Source organism: Ctenocephalides felis, unplaced genomic scaffold, assembly GCF_003426905.1.
Source record: "Ctenocephalides felis isolate EL2017-DRISC unplaced genomic scaffold, ASM342690v1 CF-g0.4_SCAFFOLD_03570, whole genome shotgun sequence".
Classification (NCBI taxonomy): domain Eukaryota; kingdom Metazoa; phylum Arthropoda; class Insecta; order Siphonaptera; family Pulicidae; genus Ctenocephalides; species Ctenocephalides felis.
In genome coordinates this window covers 13,666,389-13,684,722 of record NW_020539724.1, presented here as the reverse complement: position 1 = coordinate 13,684,722, position 18,334 = coordinate 13,666,389, and the positions used below count along the sequence as shown (strand labels likewise).

Below are 18,334 nucleotides of genomic sequence, written 5' to 3'. Positions count from 1 at the left end.
CATGTAAAATACTGGTTTCATTAATAATGCGTCGATGAATATTTTTTACAAAGAGCAGGAAGCATAAAAAAGCTGTTTATTCAGTAGCAAAAAATGTTATGTAACTCACAAAAAAATGTAGAGGCGGTTTGAATTCAATTACAAATGTTGAATCAACAATGCGAGAATAAATTATGTATACATACTTGTATGTAATCTAGTTTTGACAAACGTACTCAATTTAATTTGCATATTGGTAAAAAAAAATTAAAGTTAAAATCAGGCTTCATAATTATGTCCACAGAGTAATTAATACAAAATATATTTCATTTACAATTGCACCATAAAATAACTTCCCAAAGCCATCAGTATAAATTAACTATTATTTCAATTGAGTTCAGTACGTGATCAAAGGATAGTTTGATAAATGCAACAAGTGGGCGTACCGAACATTATATCCATGTATGTATATGATTCACAATAATGACTAAACCATAAATAAAAATTGTGCTTTGACTAATTTCCATCATGTGATTTAACAACGCAAACAATAAACGGAATTGATTTATTATTCAGCGGAAAATAATTAAAATAGGTAATGACGGTAATGACACTCTTGTTACGGTAGAATGATTAGAGAGAAGAAATTTAAATATGTGAAGATGATTATTGAAAATGCACTTAATTATAAAATATATATGAATAATCTTGGAAGATGTGAGAATGAGAATTTTCAACTTCTCGTAGGGTGAATTATTGTAATCGTCCAAAGAACGAAATTAATATTTTTTACATTTCTCGACGTTTTGAAGGTTTCTGGACATTTTGGCATACCTCAGAAAAAATGGGTGTGTGTGTGTGTGTGTTTTGTGTGTCCGCATTTTTTCGTTCACGTTCGAATGGTTCAAAAAACATTCGATTCCTATTGATAGGGAGATGTGCTGATTAGTTTTTGCAAAGGCAGGTCCAGCCGTTACGGAGATAAAAGAGTGCAGAAAATAAAAATCGAGTTTTTGAGAGAACGGAGCATCCGATTTGAATGATCTAAAAAACATTAAATTTGTAATGATGGGGAAAAGTGTTGATTTGTTTTTGGCAAAGGCAGGTCCAGCCGTTTCGGAGATACAGAGCTAAATATACAAAAAATGGTAGTTTTTGAGAGTAATAAGCATCCGAATAGAATGATTCAAAAAACTTTCTGCTTTTGTTGACAAAACAATTGCTTTTGAAAAAAAAATTTTTTTTTGTATATTGAAAATATTTCAGATTTCAATTTTAATTCTGGCTGAAGTTTTAAAGCTCACTTATATACTTTAAATAAATAACTTTGAAATTTAGTTTATATAATTCTTATAAAAAAATATTAGACAAATGTTACAATATTGATAATAATATATTTACAAACATTTAATATTCCTCGAGCATTTCGTTATGGTACGGGAAGTTCCAGCAATTTGCCTTAAGGCACGATGCCATGTGCCCCACTAGTTTATTTTCGAAATATAATATAATCCCTCATATTGTAATGCATCCTGTCCATAAAGAGTCCCTCAAATATTAATCCTTCTTTTTAAGAAATTTAGATTCCTTGAACCCGTTCAATACTTGATTGGCAAATGAATGTAATGGGCAATTGATTGCACCCAAAAATGAATCAATACAAAATAATATAAATTTATAAAAACTTTGTTAATTAGTACCAACTAAAACTTAGTAAGATCAATAATATCTCATCTTCATAACATTAAAAATCAAACAAAAACTAATCGGTTCATAACACTATGCCTAACAACAGTTCATTTACTTTAAATTTTGTGCTAGTATAAAATAAGTTACTTTATTACTATTGATTTCCGCTGGTTTGCTGAATAAATATTTCACCATGAGTAGTTTTAATAAAACCATCCAGTAAAATAACCATTACACGTCGTTTAAGTTACTGGGTCATAGTTGTGCTATAAATTAATATATAAATATATAAATATAAACCGCGTCGACCTTGCTAACGCCGCACAAGGATAAATGAAAATTATGCATGCAAATCCTATTTGATTCTCGTTTGTCGCCAGACAGGTAGGTAAGACGTTGCACGCAGGAAATACAGGCAGAAATAGCCTTGGATATTATTGTTTTGATTTTTTATAGTAATTTATTAATAAAAACTTGATAGTTTACTTATAATTTTATATTATAATAAATATAAAAGAATACATCTTCTTATATATAAAAATGAATCGCAAAATGTGTTGGTAAGCGCATAACTCAACAATACATGGACCAATTTGGCCAATCCTTTTTTTAAAATGTTCGTTGATGTCCAAGGATGGTTCTTACGGCGAAAAAAAATCGAATAATTGCCGGGAAAACCTTAAAATAGGCCTTTTCTTTTTCTCATACAAACGTTTTCTAACTAAAACGTAGAATCAATTTGAGCTTTATTGCTATTATATAAAGTTCATATTAAATTAGAAGCACTCACTGTATACTCCTTCTAAACGATTACGCGGATTCTGATAAATCTTTCTGAAGTTTGTTCTGAATACTGGGATATGTGCAATATTGTACAAATAAATGAAAAAAATGTAAAAAACGACATGTCATTGTTTGGATTGAAAACAAATGAAAGCTATACACATATGAGCAGGATATGACAAATTAATTCACTTAAAATATGAAATTAAGTATTAATCAGGGCCAGTCCTACCTTTAATGCAATGCATGCAAAAAGGACGAGCGCACGCCTTAGGGGGGCGCCAACACAAGATTCGGATATTAAATTTTCAGTATAGTTTTTTTTTTTTCAATACATAATTTCTTTGCATCTTTTAATAATCTTTCCACAATATTTTTAAAATTCGTAAAAATTTCACTTTCTAACAACAAATATAAAAGTAAAGATGAATACATACAATTCGGCCCTCACGATATCGATTAGGAGAAGTTTAAAATGCAAATTTGGATATCTTAAATAATAAAAAATTAAATTAATTTAATCCTCATCATTTTATTTAAAGCAATTCTATAGTTAACATCGCTCATATTATAAATGTATATGCATTTTGGCGTGAAGAGTAATTTAAAAAACAATAATTATTATTTTTAGGTAAACGATAAATATTAGTATATTATATTAACAAATTGTAGACATGGGCACAGGACAACGTCTGTCGGGTTATCTAGTTTTATATAAAAATAGATGAAGTTTTTAATCAAATTACTGCATATGTTCAATCACCAAGTAAGTCCATTTTATCATAAAATGTTCTCATTTAAAAATTTATGAGCATATTCATGTTAACTTCGTTCGTCTCTATTAATACACCTCGTCTCTAATTACTCGTTTATTGTCTCTAAATACACTCTATATATATATATATATATATATATATATATATATAGTGTATTTCACTATTACAAAATATAATCTACTCATACTTTATTATTTTTTTATTGTATCCATATGTCATATGTTATATTTTTACGTTAAAGCTTTACTAGTTAGAAAATCAATAAACGAGTAAATTTATATGTTTAAATCTTGAATATTGTTATAGTTGTTTATGCTGTAATTGAAAATAATTTATGTATAAAATTTTATAAAGTAAACTAAAATCATTTTAAACGATATATTAGAAACGGTTAAAATTTGCTCGAATTTATTGCAAAAATAAGTGATTTAGCAGCGATCAGTGTTCAAATTAATGGAAATTTCATCAATATTTACATATGAAAGTACATTAAAACATTATGATAATAATACAATAATGATGACTTTATTCGAGACCGTTCGACATTATAATTAATCAATAGCAGGTAATTTAAACTTCATTTTCATAATAAATAGCATTCAATTAAACTAAAATTCATTAATTAAATTGTCAATGAAAAACATTCACGGTTTCGAAGCTACTGTACAAAAATATAATATATACAACTTGACAAAGGCTAAATCTATAAAAAGATTGTGTTTTTAATAAAATTATGTGTATATATATATACAAGAAGTTCGCACATGGTATTCGATAAAGTGATATGAATTACATGTGTGCATCGATGATCATGTGTTTTTTACGTGTATTTGGATGCTGAGCCAAAAGATGATATTTTTATTGTTTTAAGCAGTTCTAAATATATTTTAATCAATATATAAACGATAGATCGAACTCACAGATGCCAAACTGTAAACATCGTCTCTATAGAACGTTCCGTAGAGTCTGGAACCGTCGATAACTTTTGTAAATAAACACGGAAAACCATCATATAGTCAGCTGATGCACGGAAACATTTTTGATTAAATTTTTATACTCCCAAGAGCACTAAATAATATAGAAATCCAAATTCAGGGAAACCAATTCTATTATCCTCTCACAGATATATTCCTTCAACTTTTGTCTCAACCGTATCAATTCAAAAACTGTACTGAAGTCTGCATTTTAGAGTCAAAGTAGTCATTGAAAAATAAGATAAACATTATCGAAGACATGGAAATAATTATTTACAGGATATCATCGATGACAATGCTAATAATAGATATTATGAACACTAATATTGAACACAATATGCGATTGTTTTCGACTTGTATCAATCAAGAAGTTCGAAAGTTCACTGATGAAAAAAATAGTAATAACGGTTTGGTTTTCAATGCAACGATACAATGAGAAAAATAGAAATAAAAAAATATATGTTTTGCTTGAAATTGAAAATACTTATATGGATTGGGTGAATTAAGATATCAACATCAAGATAGACATTAAGTAAATAAATTCAACAAAATTAAAATACAGAATTTATGAATGCGAGCAAAGCAATATCCCTGAAAAATCTGATCTTAAAGCTGATTTAAGTCAGCAAATTGAGACGAATTTGCTTTATTTATTATAATTTCTGAAAATTTTCCATTGTTGAAATGACCAGAGTTGATTCTGTTCTCTTATCAATGTCGATAATTATATGTTTGTTCATTCCATTGATTATTGAAAGTTAACATAGTTGTAAATAAATTTTTGTTTGAGCTATAAATCTCGTATGATTATACGAGAAGATCCAGGAAAATTGTAACTAAAATCATAAATTTAATATTTGCATTCACTGTCTATAAATAAATTTAGTTTAGGCTATGAAAACGCAATTTTCAAAATAAATAACGGAACTATATATGATTGATCGATTTAAATTGGTGACGAGTGAGTCATGTTTGTAAATAATGCAATCAATATTTTTGTTTTAAAACATAAATAAAGGTAAATTAATGATGAAATTTATTGCTGATACAAGCCAAATTTGTTACACAATATGGTATTGTAAAATTTAATGATATGGTAGTAAAACACTAAATAAGAAAACAAGAATAATAAATTTAATCATGAGGTTTTAAGTACGTTGTTTTATTTTTGGTGTACACTCTCAAAAATTAAATTCAAGAACCAAAAAATAAAGAGCAGGTTTATATTAAAGAAATAATTTATGAATGCTTTTAATTTAAATTATTTAAATTTAAATTTAATGAAATACTTTAAGAAAAAAATCTTATATCACTAACGAAGATTTAAGTAAAGCTAAATTTTGAAAAATTGTATATATGATTTTTGTATATGTAAATAAATTGCACCTGTACAAAATGTTCTGGATACCTGAAGAGATGATGAAAGAAGACCAGCGAAAACAACATATTTTTCAATACAAACTCAATAAATCCCAAAAATTAAAAAAAAAAACAGATTTCTTATGAGCCGAAAAGACAGATTTTGAAAAATAAGTATAATAAGTAGAATATAATAAAACATAAATGAAGCCGCCAAAAAGTGTTGGCCCTAATATTATTGATGTTAAGCAGCAGGTGTATTAGAAAAAGACTTAGTTCAGGTAAATTTTTAAACTAATTAGGTTCAACAAACTCTATTAGGTTGTCTTGACAACGTTGAAAAACTAAGATTTATCCGTCATCTCAAGAAAAAAGTTACAAATATTTGATTAAATATCGAAAAGTTTGGAATGTGACCTGCAACTTACGGAAGCCCATAGAAGGTTAAGTTACTGTTAAGACGTTGTGAATGTCAATATTTTATTTGTGCCTCATTAAATATTTTTCAATATTTTCTGTACCTAATAATTATATCTTAAGTAAGTACAAAGTGAATGTCGTTTTGCTTAGAATTCTAAGCCATAAGTAGAGTTGTGCCTTACAACAGCCCATCCCTGAACATTCATTCGCATTCGCGTTGCATAAACTTCTGTGCATTAAATTGCAGACACCTGCGCACAGGTAGAGTCAAGCCGAGAGAGAACACAATCAACTACTAACAATTTTCTATAATGATTTGCATTTTCATACTAATAACATTACTAAATAATAATGCATAGCTGATGCATGTGGAAATTGAGGTTGCATACTAGAACATGAGAGAGCACGATTTTAGATTTGAATTTAATTAAATTCGGATTCATTAGTAATGGAATGAATTTAGGACAAAGGTAATAGAATAGAGAAGTATGCACATAACGGTGAAGTATTTACATACTAAGTAAAACAAACATAAGATACACAGTAATAAAACAATTAACTATCACATAATCAGATAAGATTGACATATAAATTGTCTACTATCCATTAACAAAAGATATTTTACGTTTGGACTAGGTCAGCAAACCTAAAAATTCAACTGAAACCATCTAAGCTGAAAAACGCACTTAGTTGCCAACCTGATATGCTTGGATTTGACATATACCTAATAGAGAATATAATAGCTTATACCCAAACTTTGCATTTGACATCTGATCTATTCAATATTACAATCCTCGATTATCGATCCAAGTACCTCTGCCATGGTCACCATTAATTATATTTAAATTTATAAGTGATTTCTCAAACATGCCTCAGGTTTTGAAATATTTCCATTACATTTCCAGCAGCCGACTATCTTCTACCATACAACAAAGCATTATTCTCTTATGCCGTCACCGTGGATATTAAAGCGTTCACCATTGTCAATAATACAGTGTACGCGTCTATGATTTTCCATCTGACACACTTTTCCACTTTGCGATCCGTTGTTTATTGCACACACATCCACATTTGCTGAAACAACGGTATTAAGGCAGAGTTCGGAACTAATTCACTGTGTCAATATAATGGATAATGTCAGGTAACTAATAATAATATCCCGGACGTCGTGTCACTAAAGTGGCTTGAGGAAATTGTCAGTCTTTCATACCAGGTCAGAGAATGATAAAATCTCATTACAGCAAATTTGTGTGATGTCATTACAGCACTTCAAATTTTCTAATTAAAGAATTTCAGTTCTGGTAGTAAATTAGATTTGTCATAACTTCTGCACATAATAGCAAAATTATAGCTATCGCAAGGGTATTTAAACATGTTCTACTGAAATGGGAAGCCATGTAAAGATACTATTCCCTATTACTCATCTGATAAAATATATGACATAATACTAGTTACCGAAATTTACATCAAATAATATAATCACAATTACATTTACTTTCGATTCTGTTGATTGTCATGAATCAGAGGTACCTCCCAAATTTTTCACGGATGTGCCAAAATTTATATTCCTAGAAAAGTGCTGAGATTTTTTATCAGAACAAATATATAAACGCTATGTATCATGTAAATTGGTATATCCATTACATTTTGCTAAATATTTTATACGCTTTCTACGAAAAAAACTGCGAAATCTGATTTTGTCAGTTCAAACAGCGTTGTACATCATATTATACATCAAACGGAAACAGAATATAGTATTTGCACGGTTACAATGAATTTACAATTTGCGATGCAGTGATATTTTTCATAGTAATACAGAATTTTAACGAGTTTCAAACTGTATAGTTAAAATTCAAATAGTAGAGAATAATTGCATTATGATAGTTGGTGTAGTATATTCCAGTGTAACAAGCAATTATTCTGGAAACTAATTATTTTTGGTACTGTTGATAATAAACATACTTCAACTAGAATTAATAATATTAAATCTGCTGTATCCGAAATTGTGAACATCAAATATTTAATAAAGAAATAAATAAATACTACGGGTAGGCATAATTTTATTTAAGTAGAAGAATATTAAGAACTGTTTTCAATATAACTATGCTGTTATATTAACCATAATTATTATATGATTTACCTTATATTTAAAGAAAAATGTATTACAATTCACCAACCTTAGCTCGGCTCTTTTTCTCTCCCTTACTAGAAGAAACCACGACCGGCAAACCATCAACCATGGTCACCATCACTTTCTTTGGTTTGTCTGCGGCCTGCTGCGCATGTCCATTCTGCTGGCTCTTCCTCAAAACTACTTCATTCTGCTGATCCTGCGAATTTCTCCTCGGATCCTTTTTATTCTGATTATTTTCCGTGTTTATAATTGGAGTAACATTCGTAGGTTTTTTCCTGAGTTTATCAGGATCGATTTGACCCCTCTCAGCTAACGTAGCTGGAGTGTGACTTTTGGTCCTTCGTAAAAATTTCATCATGTGAGATTTTACTCGATATTGTATTATTTGTGGTGCGTTGGGAAGCACTCTGTCTTCCTCGTTCGGTTTGCAGTCGCAAGTGGAACTTCGTTTAATACTTCTGTTTTGTTCTTCGTGTTTTGATTTACTCATAAGACGTTTTTCGATGTCTTCGTGTTCCAAATAATCCCTTTCGGCGTGTCGGAAAGTTGTTAATTTTTTGTTCAGTAAATCGTGATTGTGGATGTGGTGGCTATGTCTGACCGAAGACCTCACATTGCCGTTGGCTGTGATTCCATTGGCATGTATGAGATCTTTGTTCTTCCTCTTAAGGCGTTCCTCTTTTTCCTTCCTCAGCTGGTGCTGGTTTGCGGATTGGATTTGTCCCATGATGTTGGATAGACTTTTGATGGCACTAGCAGCGTCACATTTGTTGCCGGCGACACACGGTACCTCGTACATTACTCAGGAGTTTTTCCTGAAACGACAAAAGTACTGCTCTTCGCCTTCGAGTTGATTATCACGTGCCTGTCTCTTTTGCCATTCCAATCCGACCTGTCTTGTTTTACAATATCGATACGTAGAACTTCAGTATACGTATAATATGCACTTTACACAATCCCAATAACAGTATTTATGGTAACATTTTTACTCTAACAAATTTTATTCACTAATGTCACTTTGACAGATTCCTATACATAAAAAACAACGAATGAAATAATAAGTAATTCATAGTTTGACGTAACTCGATATAATTTAAACATAATTGTACCGTTGATACAAAATATAATTTAAACCTTTAATTTTGTCGAGAAGATGCAAAAATGCGCGCTTTCATGCCATTTCGCCTTTACATGAGCTTGAATACATCACATGATGATAACATATTTCGAAATAATAAACCGGTATAACAAGCTCCATTCAGCCCACTTCTATATGCGAACATGTAAGACTAACTAGAAATACCAATATCGCTGACATATAAAAGGATATATTGAGTAATATAAGGTAAATAAAAATAAACCAAATTTGTCTTTTAAAAATATAAATTTCCTTCCAAGGAAACAAATTAATAAACCATATATAAATACACAACGAAATGTTTCTAAAAATATGTTTGTGTAAATATATTATTCCGAGCGAGTAGGTACTGTTCTTGTCAAGAAATTTAAACAAATATTTCAGTATACATAATAAATAAATCGTTCTTATCAATTACTTCATATGACAAAATCATCCTCTATAAATAATAAATATGCGTCAACTTTCTGTTTACCAGAAACATATAGTGAGATTATATCTGTACATTCGCGTGGGTCTATAAAAAAGCGACTAAAAATAGAAAGTCGAACGTCGTGGCTAATAATATATGAAGTACATTGGTCGATTTAACTAATGAAGCATCCATGGAGATAATTTCGACTATCAAATATCAAATATCATACTCATAATTATTTTTTATAAAGTAGACTTGGAATTTGGTAATGGATTTTGTTGCAACAACGAAACTAGTAGGTACATTAGTTAATGCAGAATTATTGCAAGAGTGAAACTGCATATAATCATTAATCAATTAACCTTTAAAATGTACATGCAAGTGCATTTATGAAGATTACTTGAGGTGCAAAACACGCAGGTCGACCTTAAGATCAGCCAGTTTTATCGATTGGCATTTCCGACAGCAGGAAGAAGAACGTAATACATGGAATTTTAAATGGTATGAAAAAATTGATAAGATCCTTAAAAATATAGAACACAAAATTATTAGCTGCAGTAATATTAAATTTTGTCTATTTTTTATAATTTTTTCCAGAGTTTTCCGACTCTGTCTATAAAATTATTAGCAAACAGGAAACCACCTTGATAAAGGCATCTCGCTGTGTGAACTCCAACAATACAAGCATTTGCATTTGAAATACTTCCTATAGAAATAAAACGTGCGAATTTCATGGGATATGAAAAATCCATAAAATAAATACATGAGTTAATTATTTTCTAGATATAATACACGTAAAGTATTATATTATGGAGCAAGAAGCGTACCTGCAATATGTAAATAACTTTTGCGTACTACATGCAAAATTCGAGCTGAAAATATTTGGCAAAGACCGTGAATACGCAATTACAAGGAAACCATCTGGAAATTATATATATATATATATATATATATATATATATACATACATACATACATACATACTAGGGATGGGTAACTCACTCCGGAGTTAACACTCCGATACAAATCCTCCCTCGGAGTGAATCCGAGTGGAATTGTCTCACAGGATTTGTCATATCCGACTTCCCTAAACTGATACTAAATCAGTTAACATGTGCAGATATTTGCTTGAGATTTTTTACTAATACAAAGATTTGGCTCGAAAGAAGTGGTCTTTTTCTCGTCTCACAGACAGTTTTAAGATTTTCCAAGTATATAAGGTCTCAAAATAATGCTACTTTGTATTCTATATTCTGCATACGATAATGTTTGTCCGTAAATGAATTCTTTCAATACATTACAATACAATATATTAACAGACTGTTAAAAAAACTCCTGCCATACAACTTTGTATCAAGGATGTTGATGAAAAACTAATCAAGTTGTCGATTTGTTAAAACATTCAGATATCCATAATTAAAAAAATGGAGAATTTCTTTACCACAACTTTTTCTTTACACAACAATAAAAAAACTGCAATTTTGTAAGTCATCATACAATTTATAAAATCATTATTAAAACTTGGAACAAGAGGCAAACTTCGAGAAACCACTTTAAGCAAAGTTCCTTCACTATTTTTACCTTCAAAACTGTACATTAATAAGTGCAAAACGAATTAATCTCAATCTTAAACTGTATTTTATGCCATTAAAGCTCGGAACATGTAACAGAGAGCACGATCATCAATTGCGCAATAAAATAGTTCACTTCTTTATTGCAGACGAACATGCAACACGTGACGGGCGATGATTGCTGAAGATTTTCTACAAATAAAGTAGCTCGTCCAGCAGTCGTTACGTGTGGTAATGGACTCTCCATTATTTTCAAAATGCTTCCTTGAAACGAAAATAGACCAACAGATGTAATAGATATATAATTGTACGCGAAAAGACCGAACAAATAATAGTATAAATATCAGAAGTTAGTAGGTCCAAACAACTCCAGGTGTAAAAATTATCCCTTTAGGTACGAGAGGAAATTCAGCAGATGTGACATTTTCGGATGAAGTAAACTTTGCATGTCAATTATGTTGCGATCAAAAATGCCTTAATAAAATTAGAAAATATATTTGTCTCAAAACATTTTGGCATACCTTAGAATAAATGGATGTGTGTGGAGCATGGACCAACTAATTTGAATGATTGGTATTGACAAGAAAACGTTTTACCTAAACAATTGTTCCTAATAAATAATCAATGTTTATTAATTACTTATTATTTTTATTCCACGAATGTTTAATCATAGCGCGGAAAGATCCAAAAATATGACTTAAGGCACAATCCCATGCACCACTAGTTTTAGCCTTAGGTGTAATTCAATAATAATGCCTAACAATATTAAATAACAATTCTTATCATAAAGTTGTTGATTGTTTCAGAGATTTATATACGAAATTATCATAGCTTATTGATTTCTTCTGAGTTTATGAGCGCGCAATTATGTAACAAGTGCCTGGTAATGCACTTTTATGGCTGATGTTGGGTCAACGATCTGCAAGATATGCACCAAAGGAAAACAGAATTTTCAAAAGCGTAGATTTAAAATCAATGCAAAAAAATGCACCAGGGATTAATAATAATACACATGTAATGTATATTAGAAATTAAATATTTTCTTTTTTTCATTAACCTAACTGTACAAGTTCAAAAGTATCACTATAGTTGCACTTAGACAACTGAAAAATCAAATTGTAAGAAATATAAATTTTCAATTATTAATTTTTAAAACATATATATATATGTATACGTACTATGCTCTAAAAATACTTCAACACTTATCGTCATAGAATCGCGTTCTGAATTCTAATTAAAACGTCACAAACACAAGTATTGAATTTGTGACTTCACCGTTGTATTTTTCACCTATCGATGACAAAAAGATCACAAAGTATGCCAAAATCGTTGTACTTGAACAAAACTCATCTTTTGCCAAAAGTTAAAAGCACAGATGTGCCACAAAAGCAAATTTACAAAGGAAGATAGAATTTCTTATCAAACAAAATGAAAAATCAATATAGAGAACATATTTTATACTTGAAAAGTTTGAATCACATAGAGTTTTCGTAGACACAAAATAAATTAATTATGAATCGTTTAATACATTTCTTTGATCATTCTCTCTCTTGACCTTTAAAAGACGCTATTGATGTAATCAAACCTTCAGAATAATTGATAGACGTATTGTATTAGTTATCCTTTGACCTTTGAAAAACTTTTAATTTGTATCTCTAACTTGTATAAGCTCCTATAATACCTTTTTCCGAACAAAAGTTTTATTCGTAGTTTGTAAACGGTTTTAGTGTTCCTGATTTGTTTCGGAAAGGGAGATAAAAACGCTTTCAGCATATTATTTAACACACCGAAAACTTTTGGATAATGGACCCTTGGGATAATTTATAATATCAACGAGAAAATAAATATGAGAAATATATACCACACGTAAGTTTGCTCAAATGATTTCATGCAAAATATTTATCGCCTAATTCTTCTCGCCGATTCATAACGGCAAATTCCAGGTGTTATCACAATGTCATGAAATCGAAGATAATTAGTGTGTTTTGAAAATGTAAATATTTTGTAATCAACATATAAATACATCCACGCGCCGCAAAAATTACAGATAAATACTATCTTTCATAGATGATGAACAGACTATCACCTAAAGCAATTAGCTATGTAAATATCCATGTGCGTCATAAAATGAGGCGATTAAAAAATAATTATTGATCGAAAATATATTTTATAGTCTGCATTTTTCAACACTTTGACAATGTCTATTACCACCGTTATTCCTAATAAGGAAGTTTCGCAATTATTCTACAATGATAAAATTTATATTATTATTGATTACAGAGGTCCATTGAAGTGGAAACTGATAGCGATCGGTAATATGTCAACAACAAAACGAGACTTGTACGAAGTCTGCGGTTAGTTTTGTTCTATAGTTGTTATTTTATTCTACTCTGAAGTCTTTTTAGCGAATCTAATCCCGTGCGGCAAACAATGCGGTCACGTGCGCGGAATGGTAAAGGAACCGCTTCTGCGTCGAAGAAACGGGCGACAAATAAAGTCACCAGGAAAGGAAGCCTGGTGAATATTATCACGTAGCTGTAATTTGAAATAAGACATCGGAAAATATATTTTTGATAGACAAAGTGGTAGGGGTAAGTCCCCGAGTACCGGACACCTAAGGTTAATCATAAATAAATCAAAAAATATTTTACGAAATGTTTATTAAATTATGACTTATGTTAGATAACAAAGTTAAAAATCAAACTAAATTAACAAAAACGCAACGTTTGTTAAAAATAACTAATACTATCAATCAAACTTTGGTAACAAAATTTTACAAAGTGGCACCTAGCACCGGACATTTCAAAATAACCAGCATTGAACACGTGTGTAGCCATCTCCACACTCTGGAATGTCTGCACATTGACAAATATTCTTAGATATTGCAAAAAAATAACTATTTATCCACCCTTTTGGCTGAGCCACACCGATGCTCTCAGTTGGAGCATTCATCATAAGATTTTCATTCTTTGACTAGAAAATACAAAAATTGGGGATATGTAGTGACCGTTAGCACTCATATAGAACAAAATTAAATAATTGGAATAAATTACGTCAATTATCACAAGAAATATCAATACGGTTACTGTCCGTAAATAAAAAGATTTATACTAGCTTAAATAATACTTGTTAAATAGAGAGTCCGGCGTTAGGTGCCGTTCGGCGTTGCGGGACTTCCCCCTATTTAAATAAACATTTTTATCTTTGAACCAGGGAGAAAGAGATTCCCAGTTAACTGTTCAAAAGAAAAAGTAAAATTTCTGTCCACCCAGCAACAATTCAAGCAAAATTGTGCAACTCCTCCTCTAATGAGATGTGTCTGGAGATTTTTCCGAGAAAGCAGATTTTCTCGATTTCCACCGAGCAGTTAAGATTTGTCATCAGATTTGTTTTTAAGGAGATATGTCGAGCATTCCGTATAATCATAGACAGCTTGAATTAAAAGCTGAGATGGAAGAAAAAATACTGGCAATCTCATAGCCGGAAGGTATTCCGAAAATTGAGGAGCTCATTTAAAAAACAATGTATGTAAATACCAGTGGCAATTTTCAGGTGTGTGGTATTATAGTTAAAGTTTTTCCATTTTATTATTCCAGAATATTGACAATATTGATTAACAAGTTCAAGATTAACTGTAATTGACGAGAAGTATAGAGAATACTAGTCATGGAGAAGTGGCAGATTTACGATTTTGAGGATTTGCCGGTATAAAATAAATAGTTGTAAATATATTTTACTTAGATTTTTTCAAATCAATTCATTCTTGTTAGATAAAACACTGTACAGAATTGTTAACAATATACAAAAGGGTTTAACATTATAATTTGATTCTAACAAATACTTCCAGCAGAAAATGAGCTAAATGAGATCAATGAGTAATTTTCGATTCAGCCTGGTACACTTGGCTAGCAAAATCGTTAGAATGGACGTCGATTCTGATGGCAGAAAACTGTCAATAAGAGCTCCACAATTTAACGAGTTATTTTAAATATATAGAAAGTGCGTACAAAAATCTGGCAATCTCTAAATATTATCTATAATACATTTCCATTTAAGAAACTGTTCCATTTAACAAAATCGATATCTAAAATAAATTTAATCAGCAAAAACTCTACATATCTCCCGGAAAACAATAACAGTTTGCTTTCAATAATAGGTGTTAAAAATCAATAAATATATTTATAGATTGTAAATATCGATTTCCATGTGACACGGAAATCTACAGAGGCATTTGTTTACACGTGCCATAACAGAAAACATGAAGTGTGGAATACGAAAACAATTTAGGATGCTGTGAGAAAAATAGCTCAAGTGCGTAGATATGCAGGCTGATCTACAATATCACTTAGAGAAAATATTATGATCAATATTGAAATTGTAAAGTATATAAATAAATAGAACTCTTGATTCTAATTATAAATACCGTTTTGTGCGTAAAAGATTTCCGTGAGACGAACGAGGCCGATGGACGATTGTCCAACTAAGGAATATTATATACAACATTTAGCTTTATTTTATAAGAAACTGTATTAAACTAGAAGGCGTATGAAATGTGCGAACCTCTGAACTTTCATGTTCATTTCTAAATTTTCTGACCAAAATTTTTCATTCATTTTAATCTATTTCTCAAATGAGTTGCCAAAGTGTCATATTTTATTTATAGTCCAAGAGCATGTAAATTGCGATAAAAGTCTAACTTGTTTATACATAGAGTCATTCAACCTACACTGCCAAATTTTAATAGCAAATGCATGTTTTTCGATAATTTTCAGATGATAGCATCGTAAAATTTTAATCCTCTATTTGTAACTTTCATCATGAAGGTTAAATATAATTTAATATAGATGCATTACAACAACAAGTCTGGAAAGTGCATCGTTCGTCTACTTGAAGATCTCCACTTGAGAAAATTATATAAAGTTAACCCAATTATTTGCAGATAAACTCAGAATTTATTTATTGATACGATCTAGGAAACTAGACTATCATAAAAAAGCTTTACTAGATAAAAATACAACATCGGTGTTATCTTGAAACCGTTTAAGATTAACCTAAAAGCCTAGAAAATTTATAAAAATATTTTATTTGAAAAGTATGTAATAAATTTTCTAACTGTGATGATTCACTCGCATAAAGTTGTTAAAAGTGGCATGAAACTTTTAATTAATTTTTCAGTGGAAAACGTAACTGGAGCGAGATACTATTAAATCTTGCGAGATATAGTTTTTAATAACATTCAATCTAATTTTGTAGCAAGAAATCTTAAAACTTCAAATGTGTCATTACAGAATGAAATCCCTTGAGTGCCTTAGTTTTAATTCTACAAAAAGAGGAAACTGAGAAATTATAAAATACTTTCTCGGTAACTTATTACAGCAATTTCAAATAGTTATATTGCACTTATAAACACATGTTACATGAATTAGAAATTTAATGCAACAAATAATTATATACGTTTTATTCTGTAATTTAATCGTGACTACTACTTGTTTATAAACTGGTCTGTAAGATTATAACATTAATATTACTGCAATAACATAATACATATTCAGTCTGGGTACATTATACACGTGGAAATTTAATTTTGAAGATGATTAATTAATTATTCTTTATAAATCTAATTTAAATACAATAAAACGCAGATCATTCATTCAAGCACGTGTCTGCTAAATTTAAATATGTAAGTCTGATGTAGTATTATCAGAAGACTTCAAGAACGAGCAACTTAGCTTTTGTTTCGATAAATTAACTAGAAACATGTGCGCATTCCACAATGAGAGCTTCCTTCCTTAAATGATTTATAAGAATTAAGATAATTAATTGATCATAGAACGGGTAATTAAACGACTAATGAATGGTAAAATTCATATAAAAATTTATAAAAAAATATGTTTCTATTATAAATCCCTGGTAATTCGACATCCATAAAGATTGCAATCTTTGCAAGCTGCAAATACCGTTTTGAAATCAACACATTCCTAAGCGTTTAGTTTACATTGTGTTTACTTTAAGTGGTGTTTAAAAAAGAAATAACACGAAAATATTTTCATGTGGTATGGAAAACCACAAACTATATCATATGCTTATATATTCCGTTCAAAGTCCTTTTAGCAATTCTTAAATGCGTAGATTCCTTCCTTTTTCGAATTAATGATTCACACACACCCGCGGAGCCTTTGTGTTTTGATGTAAATATTTTATGATACATAAAAGTGACGAAGGCGTGTTTGATATGAAAACATGAGCGAATTTTGAGAGTTCCATCCAGATTTAAAAATAAACCTTATTTTTATAAGATCTATAAAACAACAGTAAAAGTCGATCATAAACTGCAAAAAACGATTTGTCGGTTTGCGGGTACTACAAGGAAGCATTTTAACGCAAATCAAGTGTAATGTAGATTTTTGCAATTTATATCCACCTACACATAATTTAAATAACTTTAAACTTCATGACGGCATCAATTGTTTCAACAAGTGACGCGCTAGTGAATTCCTCGGACTCAATTTACAGCAAAAATCCGTTACGTCGGTTCCAAACAATAATCGTCAGAAGCAAAAAGGTGATGTAATTTTATTTGTAAAAATTATACATTATTACAATACTTGTTTGACCAGTTTTTAGTCATAGATAGACGATAGGAAATCATCTTCCGCGAATATTGATTGAGTACTAAAGCGCTATCAAAATATCGGTGACGATATTAATATTTAGAAAATAACTCTTCTATGAAAAGTCACAATTGATATTAGGCTTGAAAATAAATATATATGTATATACAGAATGTCCCAGAACTCACTGAACAAACCAACAACTTCAACAACTATCGTTTGGAAAATTATGAGCTTTTAAGTGCAACATTATGAGCTTTTAAGTTAGTGTGGTTAGATTTTATAAGTTTTGTTCATTTAAGTTTTAGATCCGTAATGTTAAATATTATTTGTAGGACCACAGTCAAAAATAATGACACAATTGTCCCAAGTTTAAACAAATTAAGACTTGAAATTTTAAAAGTTGGTCAACTTTGAAAGACCCTTATTTATAAAAAATGCACTAAAGTGTCTTGCCAAGTTCCATCAAAAGTTGATGCATTTGA

At 30.1% G+C, this 18,334-nt stretch overlaps 1 protein-coding gene across 5 annotated transcripts in view; it reads right to left on the bottom strand.

Annotated features, from left to right (window-relative positions):
* Nucleotides 1-18,334, bottom strand: part of LOC113383219 (serine/threonine-protein kinase MARK2-like) — a 121,323-nt gene that overhangs the window by 21,850 nt on the left and 81,139 nt on the right. Inside the window, exon 2 of one of the 5 annotated variants that reach the window (XM_026621470.1) lies at nucleotides 8,158-9,143. The exons of the other annotated variants lie outside the window; for them this stretch is intronic. Within the exon in view, the coding sequence (XP_026477255.1) occupies nucleotides 8,158-8,913 (756 nt within the window). The 5' untranslated portion in view covers nucleotides 8,914-9,143. The remainder of the gene's footprint in view (nucleotides 1-8,157; nucleotides 9,144-18,334) is intronic. 5 annotated transcript variants of the gene reach the window in all.